The 19,389-nt window shown below is 51.0% G+C and overlaps 1 protein-coding gene across 1 annotated transcript in view; it reads left to right on the forward strand.

Moving 5' to 3' along the window:
• Positions 1 to 19,389, forward strand: part of LONRF3 (LON peptidase N-terminal domain and ring finger 3) — a 38,973-nt gene that overhangs the window by 5,861 nt on the left and 13,723 nt on the right. The window contains exons 3-8 of the mRNA XM_040467976.1: positions 1,281 to 1,287; positions 2,221 to 2,374; positions 6,275 to 6,430; positions 8,457 to 8,706; positions 9,480 to 9,570; positions 18,414 to 18,528. Coding sequence (XP_040323910.1) covers positions 1,281 to 1,287; positions 2,221 to 2,374; positions 6,275 to 6,430; positions 8,457 to 8,706; positions 9,480 to 9,570; positions 18,414 to 18,528 — 773 coding nt within the window. The remainder of the gene's footprint in view (positions 1 to 1,280; positions 1,288 to 2,220; positions 2,375 to 6,274; positions 6,431 to 8,456; positions 8,707 to 9,479; positions 9,571 to 18,413; positions 18,529 to 19,389) is intronic.

Here is a 19,389-nt window from a genome sequence, read left to right on the forward strand (position 1 = left end):
GCCTGGGGGGGGTAAGAGGAGTCCTCTTGCAGCTTCTTCCACCCCCACCCTCAACCTAGGGCCTCAGGGTGGGAGCCTCGATAGTGGGTGGTGCGGTGGGAAGCAGGGCTGAGAAGTGGCGGACCGTTTCAGATGAACTGGGAAAAGTGACTTCCTCAGTGAAATCAGAGTTGACGGAAGGAGTTTCGTTTCCCCCCAACTGCTGGGGTAAGCAGAGCGCCAAAGCTAGAGAACGAACTGTCTTGGGGGCTGAGAGAAGATGTGAGTGGATGCATACCATTCAAAACCAACTCATACCCCGATGTGCATATTTCCCACCCTTTCTTTCTTTCCTTCTTTCTTCCTCTCTCTTTTTTTTTTTTTTGAAGTTTGTTTATTTTGAGAGAGAGCGCGAGCAAGCAGGGGAGGGGCAGAAAGAGAGGCAGAAAGAGAGGGAGAGAGAAGATTCCAAGCTGGCTCTGCACTGGTAGCTCCGAACCCGGTGCCGGTCTCGAACTCACAAACTGAGAGGTTGTGACCCGAGCCGAAACCGAGAGTCAGATGCTTAACCAACTGAACCACCCGGGTGCCCCATTCCCGCCATTTCTCTGTGCGGTGCCCCTAGGGCAGGGGCATCTCCTGCAGCCCTTTTCCAGCCAACCCAGCCAGGCGCAGTGGTACTCAGCATACCCTGCCTGTGGAACGCTCTCGGTGGGCCGGGCTGGCTGCCCTGAACAGGTGGTGTGTCTGGGTTGCTGTTGGGTATGATTGGAGGGGTCCCAGAGGCCTCTCCAGTCCCCCAACACTTATCGCCTCCAGCCGCCCTGAAATGTCAGGCAAGCCTTTCTCCAGGGGGCCCCTGGTAAGCACTGCTGGGAGGAGCAGTGGGGGAAGCCATCGACACCGAAGTATCAGCCGAAATTAGGCCCCAGGAGTGGGGCGGGGGACACGGGGGGAGGTCCCCGAGAGGATTGGAGCAGGGGCCACTGCTCAAGAAGGCAGATCCCTGCCGGCGCCTGGAGCCAGGCTGGAGCCAGAGGGCACCTCACCAGGGCCTGTAGAGGCATGTTAGGGGGAAGCTGGGAGTGCCCAGCAGCTGCAACCTGGATCATCTCCTTCTCTAAGTTAGACTCAGGGTCAGCCGTGGAGGCAAGGGAGTGGGGAGCAGGCCCCCGAGGGGCACCCTAGATGACTCAGGAGCAATGCCCTCCCAGCCAAGTTGCAAGGGCCACCTGTCCCAAGGCACAGAGAGAGTATAGCCCTCTTCCCAGCTCTTTTCTTGTTCCTGCCTCTTCCCCCAGAATGCTCGTCTGCTACCTCTGGAGTTTCTTTGCCAGGGCAGTTGGGCGGGGACCCCGAGGAGCCCTAAAACTTTTTATACTTTTTAAAGATGTGGTGAGGGAACAGAAGTGAGCTGAGCCTACAGGACGGAAAGCATTTGCTTGGTCCCTGGTTGGCCCTCTGAAGGGAAATCTGCTTTATGGGGAAGAGCATTCTGGGCGTCGTGACCACAGTTCTAGTTTCAGCTTTGCCACTAACTACCTTGACGTCTTGGAGAGGCCTTGTCCCTTCCCTTGGGCCTCTTCTGAAGAATGATCAGCAAGTATGGGTGGTCACTCAGCAGCCAGTAATGTGAACTAGATCTCTGCTTGATGGGCTAGTGAATAGAAAGGCATATTGGAACGGGTCTTAAAAGCTGGCTAGTAGGTGCTTCAAAGATGAGGGTTCTTGCTACATTTGGTGATCCCTCCAATACAACAGTGGGGCAGCGGGAAGGTCATATGGCACAGGGATTAGGAGATTGGACTTTGGTATCAGTCGGACCCAGTCTTAAACCCTGATTCCACAGTTTGCCTTCTGTGTTACTTTGGGCACGTCACTTTTCTGGGTCTCAGTTTTATTTTCTGTAAAATGGGCTTCAGACCATTTGTCTACATGTATAGGACTGTAGATAAGACAGTTCTTTTTTTTTTTTAAGTTTTTATTTACTTATTTTGAGAGAGAGAGAATAAGCAGGAGAGAGGCAGAGAGAGAGGGGGACAGAGGATCCGAAGCAGGCTCTGCCCGATGTGGGGCTCCAACTCAGGAACCATGAGATCATGACCTGAGCCGAAGTCCGATGCTCAACCGACTGAGCCACCCAGGAGCCCTGACAAGAGATAGTCCTTCTAAGCCCCTTCACACAGTAGCAAATACTCACGAAACATTTAGCCAGTGTCAAGAAGTCGATAGATAAATAAGAACAGGATTGAATGCCGATGTTTTCTTCCAGGCACACTTCAGAAAAGCACAGGCCTTGGCCACCTTAGGCAAGGTGGAGGAAGCACTAAGGGAGTTTCTATATTGTGTGTCCCTCGATGGAAAGAACAAAAGAGCAAGATCTGAAGCCCAAAGGGTGAGTTGAGATGGTATCAGATCCAGCTGCCCAGCGGGCTCCCACTTGTCTGTCTTGTCCAGGGAGGGACTGAGGGAACTACCCTCCCTGGCATTTAGGGCCCTGAGTGGGTGGCTCCCTTGGTTAAGGGGGCAGGAAGGAGACACAAGTGCCAATTGATTGCTCAGAAACACACCGTCCTCTTGGCGTGTGCAATCAGTTTGAGCAGTTCCTGCATTTTTGTAGGAGGCTCTGAGGCATGTTCTTGCTTCTTAAACTCAGGGTCTGAGCTGTGAGTGGGAAAACCACACCAAACCAAATCAAGCCAGATAAGTTAACAGGGGGATGGAAGATTCTGGAGATTCTGGCTGTTGACCAGAGGTCAGGGGTGTGGGGCTGCCTGCGGTTGTAGAACTTTGCTTTGGCTGAGTCACGGCCTCACCGGACACACAGGACAGCCAGCTCCTCACCAGGAATGTTGGTCACCATCTCCCCTGCTATATGCAGAACTCTAGCCTTCAGCCTTTGCTAGAAATAGAACACACACACTGTCTCACAGATGTAAGTCAGGGACCATTACGGTATAATGCAAGCAGCCATTCCGACGCTTGAGTGCCAGGAGAATGTGGCTGGTGTGTGTGTGTGTGTGTGTGTGTGTGTGTGTGTGTTTAATTCATGAGATGTTTGCACTGGTGAAGGGCTCAAGGGTCCTCAGTTCATGGACGTCAGTGCTTACTGTTCTGCAGTGTGCTTTCAGACTGTGTGGCCAACTGGCCTAGAAGTTGGATGCTGACAGACAGTGGTCGCCTCTGCCCTCCTTGTGCCCCTCCCCCTGTTCACCACCTGTGTCCAGTGCCCCCGCCCTGGTGAGGTTTGGCAGAGCCGTGGACGAAGAAAGGGAGCAAGGGACTGGACTGGCTTCTGAAGGCTCGGGAAAGGAATCTTTAGCAAAATCAGTGAACTAGGGGAGCCGAGCTCTGGAGGTTCTGCCCCACACAGATTTCTTCCTGGAAAGTTGCCATGGCCTGGTTTGGGAAAGTGGGCAGGGTGTTCTTGAGCAGAGCACTGGTGGCAGAGAATGTGCTCCAAGCTGTGGACCCTTTCCCGAATCTTAAGTGCAGTCCATGGCGTGACTAATAACGATAACAGCTAACGTTTAACGAGCAATTCCCAGTGCACCAGGCACTGTGCTGGGGCTTTCTGTGGGAGATATGACTTCATCTCCACAACATCCCTTTGAGGGTAGGTGATGTTATTTAATCCCAAGTTACAGATGGGACAGGTGAGGAAGCCAAGGCCGGGAGTCTTTTTCCCGAGGCCACGCAGCTCGTGATTGGAGAAAGGGCAGGCAAACCCAGCTCCGTCTGCTTCCAGAGTCTGCCTTCCTGGCGGCCCACCGTTCTTCTGTCCCAGGAAGACATGCCAGGCCTCTCGGCGCTCACTGGTGGGGTGGAGGGGAGAGGAGCAACAGGGCTGTCCCGTTCTGGGGGCGGGGGGATCGACAAAGGTTGGTTAGAAGAATCTCGCTCTGGCACAGCACCTCTCTGGAGACCCGAAGACGCAGAAGCCACGGCCTCGGTCCTTAAGGACCTCGCGATCCTGCATGTGTCCTACAAGGGAGCCTAGGCCCATGATGAGTGTCCCGGAGTTCTGAAGCTGGGGCGAGAACTTAGAGGCGGATTTCCACGGGCTGTGATGAGGGCACGGCAGCCGCGTACGAACACTGAGGGCCCTCAGCAGTTCTGATTTACTGGATTGTTCCAGTTTCGGGGCTACAGGTTTGATGAAGACGGTCCAGGTTCACTTGGCAGTAGTTAGCGACCTTAGACGCTCACAGGCCTAGGTTTCTTTTTAGTGTTTGCTTTTACTGCAGATGCTTTTTGCCCCTTCTTGACCCATTTGGGCCTTTCCGAGGCTGACCCTGAGGTGGAATTGACTTTCATTCACGTGGAATGATCATTCTCCCTGAGCGTTGACCCCCACTTTTGTTTTCCAAAGCCGCTGGGAAGGTCTAGAATGAGATCTTAGGTAGTAAAGGTAAGAAGCAAAGTGCAGTCGCTGTTTCTTCCTTGTTTCCTTCGATTTCTCTCCTCTGCCTCCTTGCCCCCCTGCCCCCTCCATGCTCTGCCCTCTAATCCTGGTACCTTCGGATGCTGTGTGGCTGCCACCAGAGAGCACCATTGCTCTTTTTTTTTTTTTTTTTTTTAAGTTTTTGTTTTAATTCCAGTTAGTGAACACATAGTGTTATGTTAGTTTCAGGTGTACGATATAGTGATTCAACGGTTGCATACGTCACCTGATGCTCAGCACGACAAGCAAGTATCGTGCTCTTTGGGGGAGGATTCCAGGGAAACTGCTTCAGAAGCGGGTTGGTCCTGTCGGGCCACTCGGGAGGGTTTCTGAAGGCCAGCTTTGGCTCCTGGGGAGGAGGGGCCTCTGAAAGCTGGCATTTTTGGCCCTGGGCACTGTGAGTACCTCCCTGCCTCCCTCCTTTACCAACTGAGACGTGGGAAGTGGGTTTCCCCACAAGCAGCTGGAACCCTCGGCCTCTCCCTGGGCCCTGGGATGGATAAGTGTCTTAATTCCATTCCATCCGGTGTGATGAGTACGTATTGGACATCTGTGACGTGCCTCCAAAAGCTGGCCATCTGGTCAGAAAGACGTAGGTGCGCGGCACAATCTGAGGCTGACGCGAGACTGTGTAGTCAGTACCAGGTGCTCGATCGTGGTGCAGCGGAGAGCACGAAAGGACAAGTGAGGTCCCGGAGGCTGGAGTGGTGGCACTGGAGCCAGCCTCAGAGGCCGAGCAAGGTTCGGCTGTGTGGAGAGTGCTGACATCCGAAGGGACATGGTGAAGGCCCTGCTGGGGGCCAGCAAGGGAACGGATCAACCTGGACAGGGTTTGCTCAGAATTTCGGTCCGACTCCCTTGATCGGTAAACACCCTGTTCTCCTGAGCAAGGGCACGGGGCAGCCCTTAAGTGGGTCTCCGAGCAGTACAGCGGCTGCCCAGTGGCAGGCACTTCAATGTGTTTTGGAAGCCAGGCGACCCGCTTTCTTGTGTTCCGTGTTACATACGGTAGAGACATGTGTCCGCCCGTAACCCGTGCTGGCGCAGGGGAGGATTGAAGCGAGAATGCGGGCAGTCCGCACGAGAACACACATCCTTGCCTCCCAGTCCCTTCTGGGGGTTCTGGGTCTTGTACCTGCCACGTCCCCCCGCCCCGCACCGTATCCATCTGCAAGGGAAACCAGCCGAGGGCTGGAGCCTGCCTGCCTCCAGTGTTTGAAGTTACCGGACAGTCTCCCCACAGCGGAGGCCGGAATGGGGGAGGAGAGGCTGGGTTCTGCTTTTCCCACCACTTTGCTGTGGAAGGGATTGGAAATCCAAGGAGGACGGTCCGGGGAGGAGGGCGCGAAACGGGCCGGCAGGGGAAAGACCTATCCAGGAGCCTGGAGGACGTTTGTAGACCTCTGCCTATGGTGGTGCTACGTAGCTGACTGCAGGCCCAGTGATGTTTCTCGCCTGCCTTCACCTCTCTGTCTCTTTCCTCCTAGATAGGTTTTGAATTCCCACCGTAGATATTTCTATGGAACACTAGCATGGGAGTGACGGTTCTTAACTGGCCGGGGCGACAAAGGCAGCCGTGGTGCCTTTTTGAAGTCCAGATGCCTGGGCTGCACTTGAGACCTGGGGCAGCCAGCCGTGGGAACTTGGAGCCTGGAGAGTTCTTACGCTCCCTGGTTCTGATGCACGCCGAAGGGAGGCCCCTTGCCCGGGCGTGTTGGGGTCTCCGGTCCCACGCTGCTTCCCTGGAGTGTCCCCCCACAAGCTGTGCCCCCTGCCCCTCCCACCCCTCCCCCTCTCACCCGAGCACCTGTAGAAAACTTAAGTAGTGAAGTCTTCTGTTTTATGTCACAGCTTCTCCTTAGTTTCTTTTCACCATCAGTCCCGGGGGAGTCTCAGGAACATTTTCCCGATATCCTGAAGTTGTTGGCACCTCACCCTAGATTAAAGGAACACGTAGAGTCAATGGCTACTGAAGGCACCAGTCATAATCTACCAAAGTTACCACAGGTAAAACTCAACTCGCCCAGCTCGCTCGTGATGCTTCGTTTGGCTGTTGTGTGGGCAGACGTGGGAGTGAGCCCTGCCTCTCCTTCGGTTCCTGAGAAAGAAGAAAAGGAGTCGCTGGTGGCCATGTTCTTTGCTAGGAGGTTATATTTCTTGCAGATAAAACTGGATTTCAGGCACGGTCCCCGGGTTGTTTTTTGTTTTTTTTGTTTTTCGTTTTTTTGTTTTTTAACCTTATTACAGTCGTTTTTCAGTTTTTGGTCAGATCCAGCTGAGGGAGAGATTTGACCGCAGTAGAAAGGAATCGGCCCGCTTCCCCTGGAACCATTCATTCAATCTGGGTGGCTTTATCAGCTTGGGGGCGGAGCCTGGAAAGAGGCCTGACAACCCCTCCTTTCCTGCTTTTTTTTGTTGTTTGTTCAAGCTGCTGGTCTTTGAGCACCAGCTGAGTTCCTTGTGCAAAGACAACTCCATTTGATCCCCAAGCGGAGGTAGTTCTATATTCCCTCGCAGTGTCTTACACATGTGTAGACTCCCAGTATGTATTTGTAGCCAGGAAGAGGGAAGCAATTTGGGAAGCGTTAAGTCCCTGGGAGAAAGATGGGTATTTGCGCCTGTCTTTGAAAACGAGGGAACAGAACGAGAGAGAGATGGGCTCCAGGCCCTCGCTTTCCCAGCAGAGGGCAAGTGGGCGGAAGCCGGGGCTCAGGGGTCCAGACTTGAAGGCAAAGTTTAGCACTGAGCACCGAGGCACCTTGAGGCAACCGTCTCCCCTCCGTCCAGGTGGTGTGTTCTTCCCCTGTATGGAAGCCCTGTGATCTCCATGGCAGGCAGGGGCCTTCCATTTTCCCTGCTTCTGTCCCCACCCTGGAGAAGGAACAAAATGCAGGTGGGCCTGACTTTAAGAAAAAAGAGGGGGAGCAGGACTGAGTACCTCCTGGAAGCAGAGAACCCCAAGTGCATTTCAGTCATGTTTGCGACCACTGTTACATGATTGAGAACACTAATCGGGAGCTGGAGTGTCTGGAGTGGCTTCCCATTGCAGCTGGAACAGAAAGGAAGGAAAATCACACCCCTGGCTTTTCCAGGGTGAGCCAGCTGGGAGCGGGGATCCGGCTTCCACACAAGCTTTGCTTTGCAAAGCAGTGTCTTCCCATGTGGATGCCTGGGGCTCGAACCCCTGAACCCCCCCAGGTTAGAGACTGAGAAAACCCATATCAAGCTCACTGACCTCTCCCGACCAGATGCCCCCCATTTCCCCACCTATCTACCAATTTCGGCGGGGGGGGGGGGTGGCTCGGGGGTTGGAGGGGAAAAAAACCCACATGAGCATTTGGACTCCTGGACTGTGGATTTAGAGTAGGGTTCAGGGTTCTCCGGGTGAATCTGCACAAACACCCCCTGGTGTTTGGATTTACTTCTAGATCCACTTTCAAATACCCCCTCCTGGACGGAAATTCTTTAAAAGGCTAGAGACATCATTGGTCGTTTTGCCAAATGAGTTGTCTCTTTTTCACTTTTCGCCCAAAAGCCAGTCGAAAGAGTGGTTTGTCCCTGATTCTTTTGACCCGTGTAACACGGGGCTCTGGTACCTGTGGTAACCCTGCAGGCCTATGCCAGAGCCTTAGCGAAAGTCCTTTTGGAGCTGGGTGTGGGGCTCGCAGATGGCCTGGAAGGGCAGCGAAAGCGACAGGAAGGATCGAGTGACAGGACCTGCCCTCACCGCCTGTCTTTGTTTCCCTCAGGTGGTAACGGGAAAGATTTGGCCAGGAGAGGGCCCGGTGGTGCCACACTCTGCATCTGTCCCCTTTATCACAGCCCAAGGAGTCTGTCCCCTACATACCCTTCTGTCCTCGCCCAGGGAAGGTCGTCAACTTCACCCAGGCCAGGCATGCCTTTGCTCCTTAAGCTGGGTGTCCACTAAATGATCAGGGCTGTGCAGTTTTCTCTCTGCCCCCGGTGGGTAGCGATGTCAGAGGATGATCCTGGGCCCGAGTTGGTGCTGACATTTGGCTCTTTCTTCGTCCAGGAAAGCCGGGAGCTCCCGCACTGCTCTAGTCAGGAGGAAGCAGCGGCCGCGGGAGACCGCAGCAGCCTGGAGAACCCAGTTAAAGTAGAGGGGGAGGGGCAAGAAGGCAACGGGAAAGGCCAGGCAGGAGACCAGGAGGAGAAGGGGGATGCTGCCTCTGCCAAGGCTGGCAAATGCCAAGAAAAGAAAAGGAAACGCTGTCAATTTGGACCCCAAGACCCAGAGGTGCCTACTAAAGCCAGAAAGCCAGGTACTGACTCTACCCAGGGACCAAGGGGCTTGAAGGAGGTGCCTGGGCTCACCGGCATATGCGGGTTCCTTAGCCTCCATCCAAGGGCTCCGCGGGCTCCCTGGGCTCTGGGTGTGCGGCCCGGCTCTGGCACTTAGCTGTGCCGCCTCAGGTCATGGTGAAGCTTCTGTGAGAGCGCACGGTTTGCTAGCATACTGCCGGGGCTCGCTAATAACAGAAAGCCGAGGCCTGAGGTCAAGCCCCGTATCGAGTAGTGACACCTCGTACCCTTGATGGTGTCGCCTTCCAGGCCAACCTGTCCCTACCCTCCTCTCCGTTCCAGGAATGTAGGGGCAGGGAGGCGTGATCAGGCTTCACGCTCATCCTTCCCAGCTGGGCGCCCGCAGCTAGGCAGTTGAGAAGCAGCAGCCACAGCCCGGTGTCTTTCCGAGAGAGGCTGGCGGTGCCAAGGTTCGGTGTCGGCTTTGAAGGCCTCGCTCGGCCCCGGGAACCGCTGCCTCTGTAGAGTGAGGTGCCTGTTGCATCGGAGTGAAGTCCCCAGGGCTCCCGGACGTTCCCTGGTTCGCATCTCTCTTCCCGTGGGCCTGCTGGAAACCTACCAGGGCCTCCCTCAGGGGACCCCACTCCCAGTGGCTCGGGTGGCCACCGAATCAACCCTCTGGGAGGCGCTGAGGGTGGAAAGCTGAAAATCTAGTGGGGTGGTTCTGCCTCAGAAGTGCTGACTGTGCAAGCTAGCTTGGTCTGCCTCTGACATACTGCTTTCTAAATCACAGATCCTCCCGCTGACCAGGGGGCCAGAGCTGCGGTCAGTGCTCCACTCCCGTCCTTTGATGCATCTGACCTTGAATGCTCCCTGTGTATGAGGTATGTGAAGGGTACTATCGCTTACTGCCTGAAGCTGCTTTTTCTGGGGGGATTCTGGACCTTTCTGCCAGGGACCTACCGTTTGGTTGGTTAGCACGGAAAAGCATGGTTCTAACAAAATGAAAATCTTGCTGTTGGTTGTCACACGGGCTAGCTCGTGTCCCTTGCTTACAGATTACACTCCCTGCACTCCTGACTGGGAAATACCAAGACAGCGGGGAGGAAACGGTCCACTCAGAGTCGCAAACTGATGGCCACAGGCTGAATGTCTTTAGTGTGGCCTTCACGGGAGTTTTTTGGTTGTTGTTAAATGTGAATGCTCCGAGACAGGACACACGCTCTCCAGTTGGGCCATGGCTCCCCTCCCCCCCCACCACCTGACAGTACCAGCCTGTGTCTCATATTTGCATTACTTTCCTGGCACCTCGTAGGTAGTTGAGTTCCTGACCGTGGAACGAATCGCAACTGCTCGATCAAGATCTCAAAGCTCAGGGGCTAATGTCGATGCCATGGGCCTGTTCTTTGGCAGTCAAGTAGAGGGCCCAACTGGTTTTTGTTTCGAACAGTGTTAGTACTAGGCACGTACTACTCGGCCTGGCATCTCTTCTCTACCCAGTGGGGAGGCAGATTATGCACACACCTGCCCACCCCTCCCCTCAAAAAAAAAAAAAAAAAGGAAGCCGGTAGAAGCATGGTCTGCGTGCAAAAAATTACATCCATCTGTTTCATTTCACAGCTGTGACTTTGTGGCTAAGAGGATGAGCTCCAAAGCCAGACAGGGTGGGCCTGAGCCCTGGCTCTGCCGTTTACTGGCTGTTCGGCCTGGAGCAAGTGATCTTCTTTGCCACTGTTTTCTCGTCAGTAAATAGGGAAGAGTATTACCTACCCTGTGAGGTTGTCATGATTGAGAGACTCTCAGTTCTCTTATTAGAATAGTGCTTGACATAGAGTAAATACTCCATAAATGGGAACTTTTTTTCCTAGGCCAGAGATTCTTCAACTTTAGGCCCCCGGACCCCTGAGGAAGTTCTATGTGTGGATTCTACATAGATCTATGAATTGCCTCAAGTTGTATGTAAAAATGTGTGTGTGTGTGTGTGTGTGTGTGTGTGTGTGTGTGTGTTTCCAGAGCAAGGTCCACAGAATTCAGTAGATTCTCAAATGTGGATTGTTTTTTTTTTCAACATAGCATTAAAAGAAGACTGAGACATTTGCACAAAAGTTGTTAAGATGGTTGACCCAAGAGATGTCAAGAAAAATCTCGTGGTCTACCACACACTGGGATCCAGCCAACCAAGGATCCTGAGATGTTTTCTTGCCCTTTGCGAGCACGATGCCTTCCATATCAATCACGTGCATTTGTATTCGGAAGGACTTTTCTTGTTTGCATAGAAACGAGTAAGGCCGCCATTGCCTGGACATGTACTTTTTCTCTCTTAAAAAAAAAAAATTGCAGTGCGCCTGGGCGGCTCAGCCGGTTAAGCGTCCAACTCCGGCTCAGGTCTGATCTCACCGTTCGTGAGTTCGAGCCCCGCGTCGGGCTCTGTGCTGACAGCTTGGAGCCCGGAGCCTGCTTCAGACTCTCTCTCTTCGTCTCTCTCTGCCCCTCCCCCACTCACTCTCTGCGTCTCTCTCTCTCTCTCTCTCAAAAATAAATAAACATTTCGAAAAAATTGAGTTGTCAGACTTGCTCCTGGGATCAGGCAGACCTGAAAATGACCAGTTCGGCAGATGGAACGCAGCAGCACCCAAGGAGAGCCTTCTGGATGTAATACGGGAGGTTTGGGTGGAGGGGGCGAGAGTGAGGTGGGTTATGTAACCAGTTCCCTTTTGCCATCTCCCTCTCCCCCTCACAACAAAGCAGTAGGCGGGTCCTGGCCAAGCAGAGAAATGGGCCTTTGCCATCGAGGCTCTAAGCCTGCGATGTGAGCCGCGGTCTTCCAGGTGTCAGACTTCGACAGACTTGGTTCAGCTTGCTCAGAGAGCCCGAGTCCTCGCCGGACTCACCCTCCTCTTCACGCCCCTCCCGACATCCAGCGAAACCAGCAAAACCAAACACACAGACTCATCCTGTTTGTGTTTTCGCTGAGGACTCACAACCCCGAGGTTGGAGTTCTTTTGTTCTGGTTCCTCCGCTCTCTCCCTTCCGTGTTGTTTGTCCCTGATCTCAACAGGGAGCTTCGGAGAAGGGTTAGAAATTTGCTCCGAGAAATAAACACCAGGAGGATGAGACCCCCCCCCTTCTGGTTTGCTCGCCCTGAGTTTAAAAGCCTTCACTTCCCTTATCCTGCCCCTCTGCTCTGAGTGGGGCTTCAGAACAAAAGCCCATCTTTGTCTGGGGGCAACTGTCGGATAGGCCTAGGAAGTTATAGGGGGACTCCAGCCGCTTTAGGGTGCCGAGAAACCTGCCAAGTCCGGAGAGCGTTTGTGACCTCGAGGCTCTGAAGGCCCTAGCCCTTGGTCACAAGCACGTAGTTCCCCCTCCAGCAGGGTTTGTCTGCAAGGCGGATATCAGATGTTGACAAGGCCGTTTCACAGACATGCCTTGGTCTGAACACAGCCCTGACAGACTTCCTGCTTCCAACCCGCTAGTGGTTTTTTTTTTCCTTTTTATTGTCATTGGGATCCGTACCGGCTTCTATCACGACCCTCACTTGTCTTTGGCAGGGGGAGAGGGCGGCTAAGGGTTGAGATATCTTCAGACCATCTGCTGGGTCACGAAACTAGACATTTGCACCTCCTGCGCAAGTTTCTAGAATGAAATCCAGTCCCGCGGCACCGCATCGGTAGAAGACAAGTTGGAGCGTGAAGCCGGCCTGGCTCTGGAGAGACACTCGGGAGCGGCTTCCGTGTCTCGCAGGGAAAGGGGCGGAAAAGACGAATGGAACGGTAACTGGAGCGTGCGTTAATGAGACACTTGATAATCGCCGAGTCCCTCTGGCTGGATTGGCAGAGCTCCGTCGAGGGAGGCTGCTTCCTAATTCCAACGCCTCAGAACTCTGCTCCTCAGTCTTTAGTGACCGAAACCCCTCCCTTGAGATCTACGGAGGTGGGAGCCTCTCGCCGCTGGGGTGGGTGGGAGGGCACCTCTGGGGCTGGTGTGGAACAGCGCCTTTGGGGTGACAAGGCTATTTTGAGATGTGGAGCAAGCATGTGTGATTTTTGAACCACTTACCTAATGGCCCAGTGACCTCTTTGTCAATCGCAATGAAAACTTTGTATTTAACCTCGTTTTAGCCACTCGAATAGCTGGGCGTTAAGCAGCCGGTTCCCTTCCCCCCACCCCCTCACCGTCTCTCTCCTTCCTGCCCTCCCTCCCTCCCTCTCTCTCTCTCTTTCCCTCTCTCCACCCCCTCCTTCTTATTCCTTCTTCACTCTCATTTGATAGCACCAAAAGAACACAATACAAGGATGTAACTGGTGGGCAAAGATAGCTATTTCCAGACAAGCCAAGCATTTTATCCGGGCTGACATCTAACTGAAAGCATTTATTATTACTATTGTTTACTCCGCCGCTGTGACAATGTAAAATGCTTTCTTGTGAGAAAATCCGGCTCTACTCTGATTTATAAATGCCTCCCTGACGTGTTTTCTGAAATCATTACCTAAAGCGGTAAATGAAAGGGAGAGGAATTCGAGTATATTCCTGTTTCGAGCTCTCTCTCTATGGAGTTCTCTCTCTCTCTGGAGTGGGGCGAGAGGGAAGGGAGAGAGACAGAGAGGGACAGAGAAAACTATGTTGTCAGTACGTGCAGGTACACACGGATAGATGATGTCTGTTCCAGATGTGCACATGCTCACAGCCGTGTCACGGAGTGCAGAGGGAATCAGATGTGACTCTACTTCCCAAGCCCTGCTGTTTCCTAGCTAGCTGTGTGACCTTGGGCAAGTCATCTAACCTGAGTCTTAATTTCCTCAATAGTAAAGCGGAACTAATCCTCATTACCACCTATCAATGTACAAAGTTAATTTATATGAAAAACAGTTTTACAGGCACCCAGAATAGCAAGTGAAATCTACTCCACCTGTTCCTTGCCACTTTACTCAGTCGGCCTTTCTAGAGGAGCGGAGCAGCTCTGAAGCTAGAAGCGAATTGCGTCCTGAAAGGTGATACATTCGAAGCATCTGAACTTTGAGTTATTTCAAGGCAATCATTATACCACATCTGTGGCAGCATTCTTGTCTGTGACCACTCGATCAGGGCGTTTTGTTCGCAGTTCTTGCTAAGAGTTGCCGTTTCCTTCGGTGTCTGTTTCACCCATCTGCTCGTGAAGTGTCAGGATTTACTGCAGTTAACTAGCCAGCGATATCGTTGTTTGACAAAAGGCCCAATTTTGAAATTCTTGGGAAAAACAGTTTTGCAGGTATAGACTCCCCAGTCGTTGCCACCATTAACGTCATCGACTAATGTACCACAAGTATTCGGATTCATAGCATTCAGATTACTGCAGATTATGAGACTTTCTCGTTTGGCCGTTCTAGTAGATCACAGCAGTGGTTTCCAAATCAGCCTGCCAATTTTTTTTTAATGTTTATTTATTTTTGAGACAGAGGGAGACAGAGCATGAACGGGGGAAGGTCAGAGAGAGAGGGAGACACAGAATCTGAAACAGGCTCCAGGCTCTGAGCTGTCAGCACAGAGCCCGATGAGGGGCTCGAACTCACGGACCGCGAGATCATGACCTGAGCCGAAGTCGGACGCTTAACCGACTGAGCCACCCAGGCGCCCCATTGCCAATCACACTTTTGAGAGACATGGTAAGATGTGAAATAAACACTTTGGACAAGTACATAAAAATTAAAAACGTATTCTCTTAACAAAATATTGTAAAGAGGATACTCAGTCAGCCTTTCTCAGTTCAAGAACTAAAACACAGCCAGGACCCCAGAAGCCTTCCGTGTGCCGCTTCCAAATCACGACTCCTTGCCCCCCGCCCACCGAAACCGCTACCTTGACTTTTGTCTCTTCTTTTTATCTTTTTAAGTTGATTTATTTATTTTGAGAGAGAGAGAATCCCAAGTAGGCTCCGCACTGTCAGCACAGAGCCCGGCATGGGGCTCAAACTCACCAACCGTGACGTCGTGACCTGAGCTGAAATCAAGAGTTGGACGCTTAACCGACTGAGCCACCTAGGTTCCCCCTTGTCTCCTCTTTTTAAAAATAGTTTTACCACCCATGTATGCGTCTCTAAGTGGGGTAATTTAGCTTTACCTATTTCTAAAAAACTTTACATAAATCGAATTGTCCTGTTTCTTTTTGTTCTGGCTTCTTTCCCACAGTATTAAGGTTTATTTATTCATGTTGCTGCGCGTCGGTGAAGTTTGTTTGTTTTCATTAGTGTATAGCATCCCATTGTATGAACCTACTGCACAGTTGCTTTACCAGTTCTATGGTAGAGGGATATTTGAGCTGTCTCTAGTTTGGGGTTACTGCGGGTAGCATTGCCATGAGCAGTTTTTATGTATGCTCGTGCATTTAAATCTTTGCCCATTTTTGAGCGGGTTCTCTTTCTCTTACGGACTTATAGGAGCTCTACGTGTGTTCTAGATACCAGGCCTCTGTTAGTCACGTGTGCTGGAAATACCTTCTGCCACTTGCGGCTTGCCTCTCTGCTCTCTCAGTGGCATCTTCGGATGAACTTACAAGTTCTTGGTTTTAATGAAAATGATCTTTCATTTATAGTTAGTGGGTTTTGTTTTTGTTTTGTTTTGTTTTGTTTTTTGGTGCCCACCTTGCCTAAGAAATCTTTTTTTCTTTTACCTGGAGGTCGTAAACGTATTCTGTTGTATCTTCTAACAGCTTTACTGTCTCACGTTCCTCTTTCCAGCCCACATGGAAGTGATTTTTTGTGCGCGGTGTGACAGACAGTCCAACTTCCATTTCCCCATATGGACAGCCCACTACCCCAAATAGCATTTATTGAGGATGCTATTTATGTATTGAAAATCCCGCGCTCTGCTTTGAAGTGCCACAGTTGTCATAAATGAAGAATCTGGATCTGGGTCTATTCCTGGGCTTTCTATTCTATCCACAGATCTATGTGTCCTTGTGCTAGCCCTACACCGTTTCCATCACTGCTGCTTTATAATACGGTCTCACGTCTGGTGGAGCAAGTCCTCCCACACTGCTGCTCGTAGAGGTGTCCTGGCACCTCTTGACCCTTTGCCTTGCCTCACACAGTTTAGAAATCAACTTGTCAAGTCCCGCAAAAACAAACGCGTGAAATAAGCCGCCGGGATTTTCATCGGGACTTGACTAGGTCTTCTCTGCTTCCTTTCAGTGAGGCGTTTGTAGTTTTTCTCCTACAGAGGGCTCGTACAGCTTTTGTTGGGTTTATTCCCGGGTGCTTGATTGTTGAAAGCAGTTGTCAATGTTACCGTGTTTAAAAATGTATTTTCTCATGTCGCTTCGCTGGTGTATGGAACACAGTTGTGGGCGTGTGTATATGTAACTAACATCCTTGCCCATACTAGCAGTTCTTACGGATTCTAAGACTCATCCTGCAGATTCCTTTAGATTTTCCCAGTCTACCATCGCACCGTGCGTGAATAGGGACAGATTTGGTTTTTTTCCATCCTAGTCCTCGTACTTCTCTATTTTTCTTCTCGCCTTAGTACGCTGGTTAGGACCTCCATCATAAAGAGTGCTTTTGAAAATTAATTTTAGTTTTTGGCCAACTTAATAACTGGCGTCTATTAATTACGCTAAGCAAATTAACTGCTTCTTAAAACAGGATTGAAACATTCAAAAAGGAGGAAAAGTGAATATATGAAAAGCCTCCCTCCTACTCCAAACCTTCATTGGCTTAATTTCAACATTTTAGCAAGTTTTATTCGTACAGGCGTGTACTTGCGAAACCTCACCTTTCCGACGTCCTGTTCGACGTCTGTCCTCTCACCTCCTACAAGTCCGGTGCACCCTGTCCCTGTCACGTGCCGGCGCCTAGCTCCGCGTCAGCACGCAGTAGGCACCCGGAGCACTTTTGCTGAGTGGACAAGTGAGAATCTGTTTGGTGGAGAGCCTGTTAAATCGAAATTGATTTCTCTTAAGAAACTGTTCTTTCCTTTCCCACAAGATGCTTTCCCCTCAAATTCCACTAGAATTTTTTTTTTTTTTTAAATCAAGAAAGAGGGGAATGTGCCAGCAGCTGCTAGTCTTTTCCTTGGTAGATTTGGTAATTAGGTTTGGAGACCTGTACAGAGGATTTGCCCATGCGGAGATTAGTAGGATTGTGAAATACAGTGATTCGCAATCCTGGCTGCACATTCAAACCACCAAGGAGCTTTAAAAGAAAAAAAAATAATAATCCTGATGCCTGGCCTTTGCCCTGGACCAACTGACCCGAACCTCTGCAGGCGTGGTCCTGGCACCTGTAGTTTTTCAAAGGTCTGCAGGTGATGGTGGGGCGCATGGGGAGGAGCAGGAGGTAGGGTTTACAAAGGCACACGAGGAGATGTTTGGGGGCGATGGGTGTGTTCGTGACCTTGGTTGCGGAGATAGTTTCATAGGTGTGTACGTACGTGAAAACTTATCAGATTGTACACCATAAGTACGTGCCGTTTATTGCACGTCAATTAGACATCAGTAAAGCTGTTTAAAGAAAAAGCGCCCCAGGTGATTCTCACACACCAATAGGGTCGAGAGTCGCGGTTTTAACAGAAAGAGCACACGACTGCTAGTGGAAGTTGGATAGACCTTCATCTGCCAACAGATGAGCCGCTTTGTCCCCTCTGGAGCTCAGTTTCATTCTGGTTGGTGGGTTGTTTTTCTCTCCAGTACTTTTCAGCTCTGACATTTTGATTCTGCTCAGCCTGGCCGTGTGGGCCAGGCTGTTGGTACACCTCCCGGCCACACGAGGGGGCTGTGCAGCTGGCGGCCTCTTCCTCGCAACTGAACACTGGTGAGGTCAAAACAGGCTGGTCAGGCGTCTGTCTTTCCCTTTTGTCTGTCCTCTTGGTGAGCGCCAGCCCCACTTCTGAACCACCGTCGTCAGCTGCCCCCACCCGGTGGTCCTGCTGCAGGTGAGCCTTTCTTTTTCCAAAAGCAAAGTAAATCTGTGAATCTCTGAATGGGTAGAACGGCTTTTAAAAAGATTCCCCATGTTGCTTTGAAATTAGCCGGCTCCCGTAAAGGAATTAAAATAGGATCTAATTGAAGTGCATGTGTGCATACCTACATATGTTTATATGTATGTGTTCATCAGTAAGCACACTGACAGAATTACTCTACTGCCCCCAAGAAAATGATCCATTCATACAAAAGGCAGTTACGTGTTTGTTGCAGGCACAATTTCGGGATCCTTCAGGCAGTAAACATCGCTTAGGTAAAAATGGAATGAAGGTTAGCAAATAAGCCAAGTCTTTTTTCCGTTGTGTATATGATATAAGGTACCTAAATGAATGAATGTGTGAGACGGAGTGTGTGTGTGTCTGTGTGTGTGCTTATCTGTCTCTGTGTTTACATATCTTCAGGCGAGCAGGTTGGCTAAATATTTTAGAATGTAATCTACTTAGACCCCTCTGGGCATTAATCTCGCTTTTTCTGAGACCTGACAGGGAAAAACAATCTGGATGCCAGTCGGAAGAGGCTGACTAGAACTAATGTTACAGAATGATCTAGCTATATCAGAAATGGTGATAAATGCATTATTTTCAAATCCAGCTCAGAAATAAAAAGCAAATGCTTTTCTGAAGCACAGCAACTGCAGGGAATTCTGGTAAAAAAGAAAGGACCCTCCCCCACCCTTGCACACACGGAATTTTCCGAATAACACTGAGTAGCTCTTTTATTTTTTTTTGTCTGATTGCATCATTTTTCTTCCATTTTGATTCCTAAATTTCAGATTATTCTACGAGCCAGTCACAACACCTTGTGGCCATACATTTTGTTTAAAATGCCTTGAAAGATGCCTAGATCACAATGCAAAGTGTCCGCTGTGCAAAGATGGTCTTTCGCAGGTAAAATATTATTTCTTTCTTGATTAGGTTAGATTATGTGGACTTGGATACTAAAATGGTGTCCTGTTTGATCCTAAGCCAGTGCACTGTGCTAGGGAAAAATACCCTCTCACACCACCTGTCTATCTTTCCCGTCTTACAGCTACCCCTCCCCTCTTTGCCAAGTCCTTCAGGAAAATGAGGCGACATCCAGCTTTTTATGAACTGTCAACAGTGAAATTAATTTGTGTTGGAAACAAAAGTATTAAATCGATGGCAGACATGGATCCTGGTGCTAAGCCCATCCATCATGGCACCTGGTGCACTGCCATCTTGGGTGAATCTTCTGTCCTCTCTGGGATTGGACTAGATGAGCTCTGAAATCTTCTTGTCATCCATGTTTGTTCTGTGGTTTGCAGAGATCACTCCCAGGTCCCCAGAAAAACCTCGCAGACCTTCAGCGAGGTCCTTGTCCCGGCCCCCCCCCCCGCCGCCCGAGCTGCTGTACTTATTAGCAGATATTTAGCTACTTGGAAAGCTCTGGGGCTTCCAGGTCCTTTCAGATGAGCCACACGGACTGCCACCATCGTTTTTCAGGTGGACCCAATGGAATTTCCTATAGCACAGGAATGCCCAGGAACCCACCTTGCTTTCCCTCCCCCAAGGACTTGTGTGGCACACATCACAGCCAGTGTTAATGTTCCTTGACCCTTGTCATCCCTGAGGAGAGCTCAGCGATGCAGGACACCCTCTAGGTGAATGTAGGTCCAGTGAAGTCACATGTTGAGTTTTCCCAACACCTGAACGTTTAAACTAAGAGAATGGAGTAAAATGATCATCCAGGACGACCCTGGGGTGTGTATTGGGTTGGAGGGGAGGGTC

Source organism: Herpailurus yagouaroundi, unplaced genomic scaffold (assembly GCF_014898765.1).
Source record: "Herpailurus yagouaroundi ecotype Mexico unplaced genomic scaffold, PumYag 67641, whole genome shotgun sequence".
Taxonomy (NCBI): Eukaryota; Metazoa; Chordata; class Mammalia; order Carnivora; family Felidae; genus Herpailurus; species Herpailurus yagouaroundi.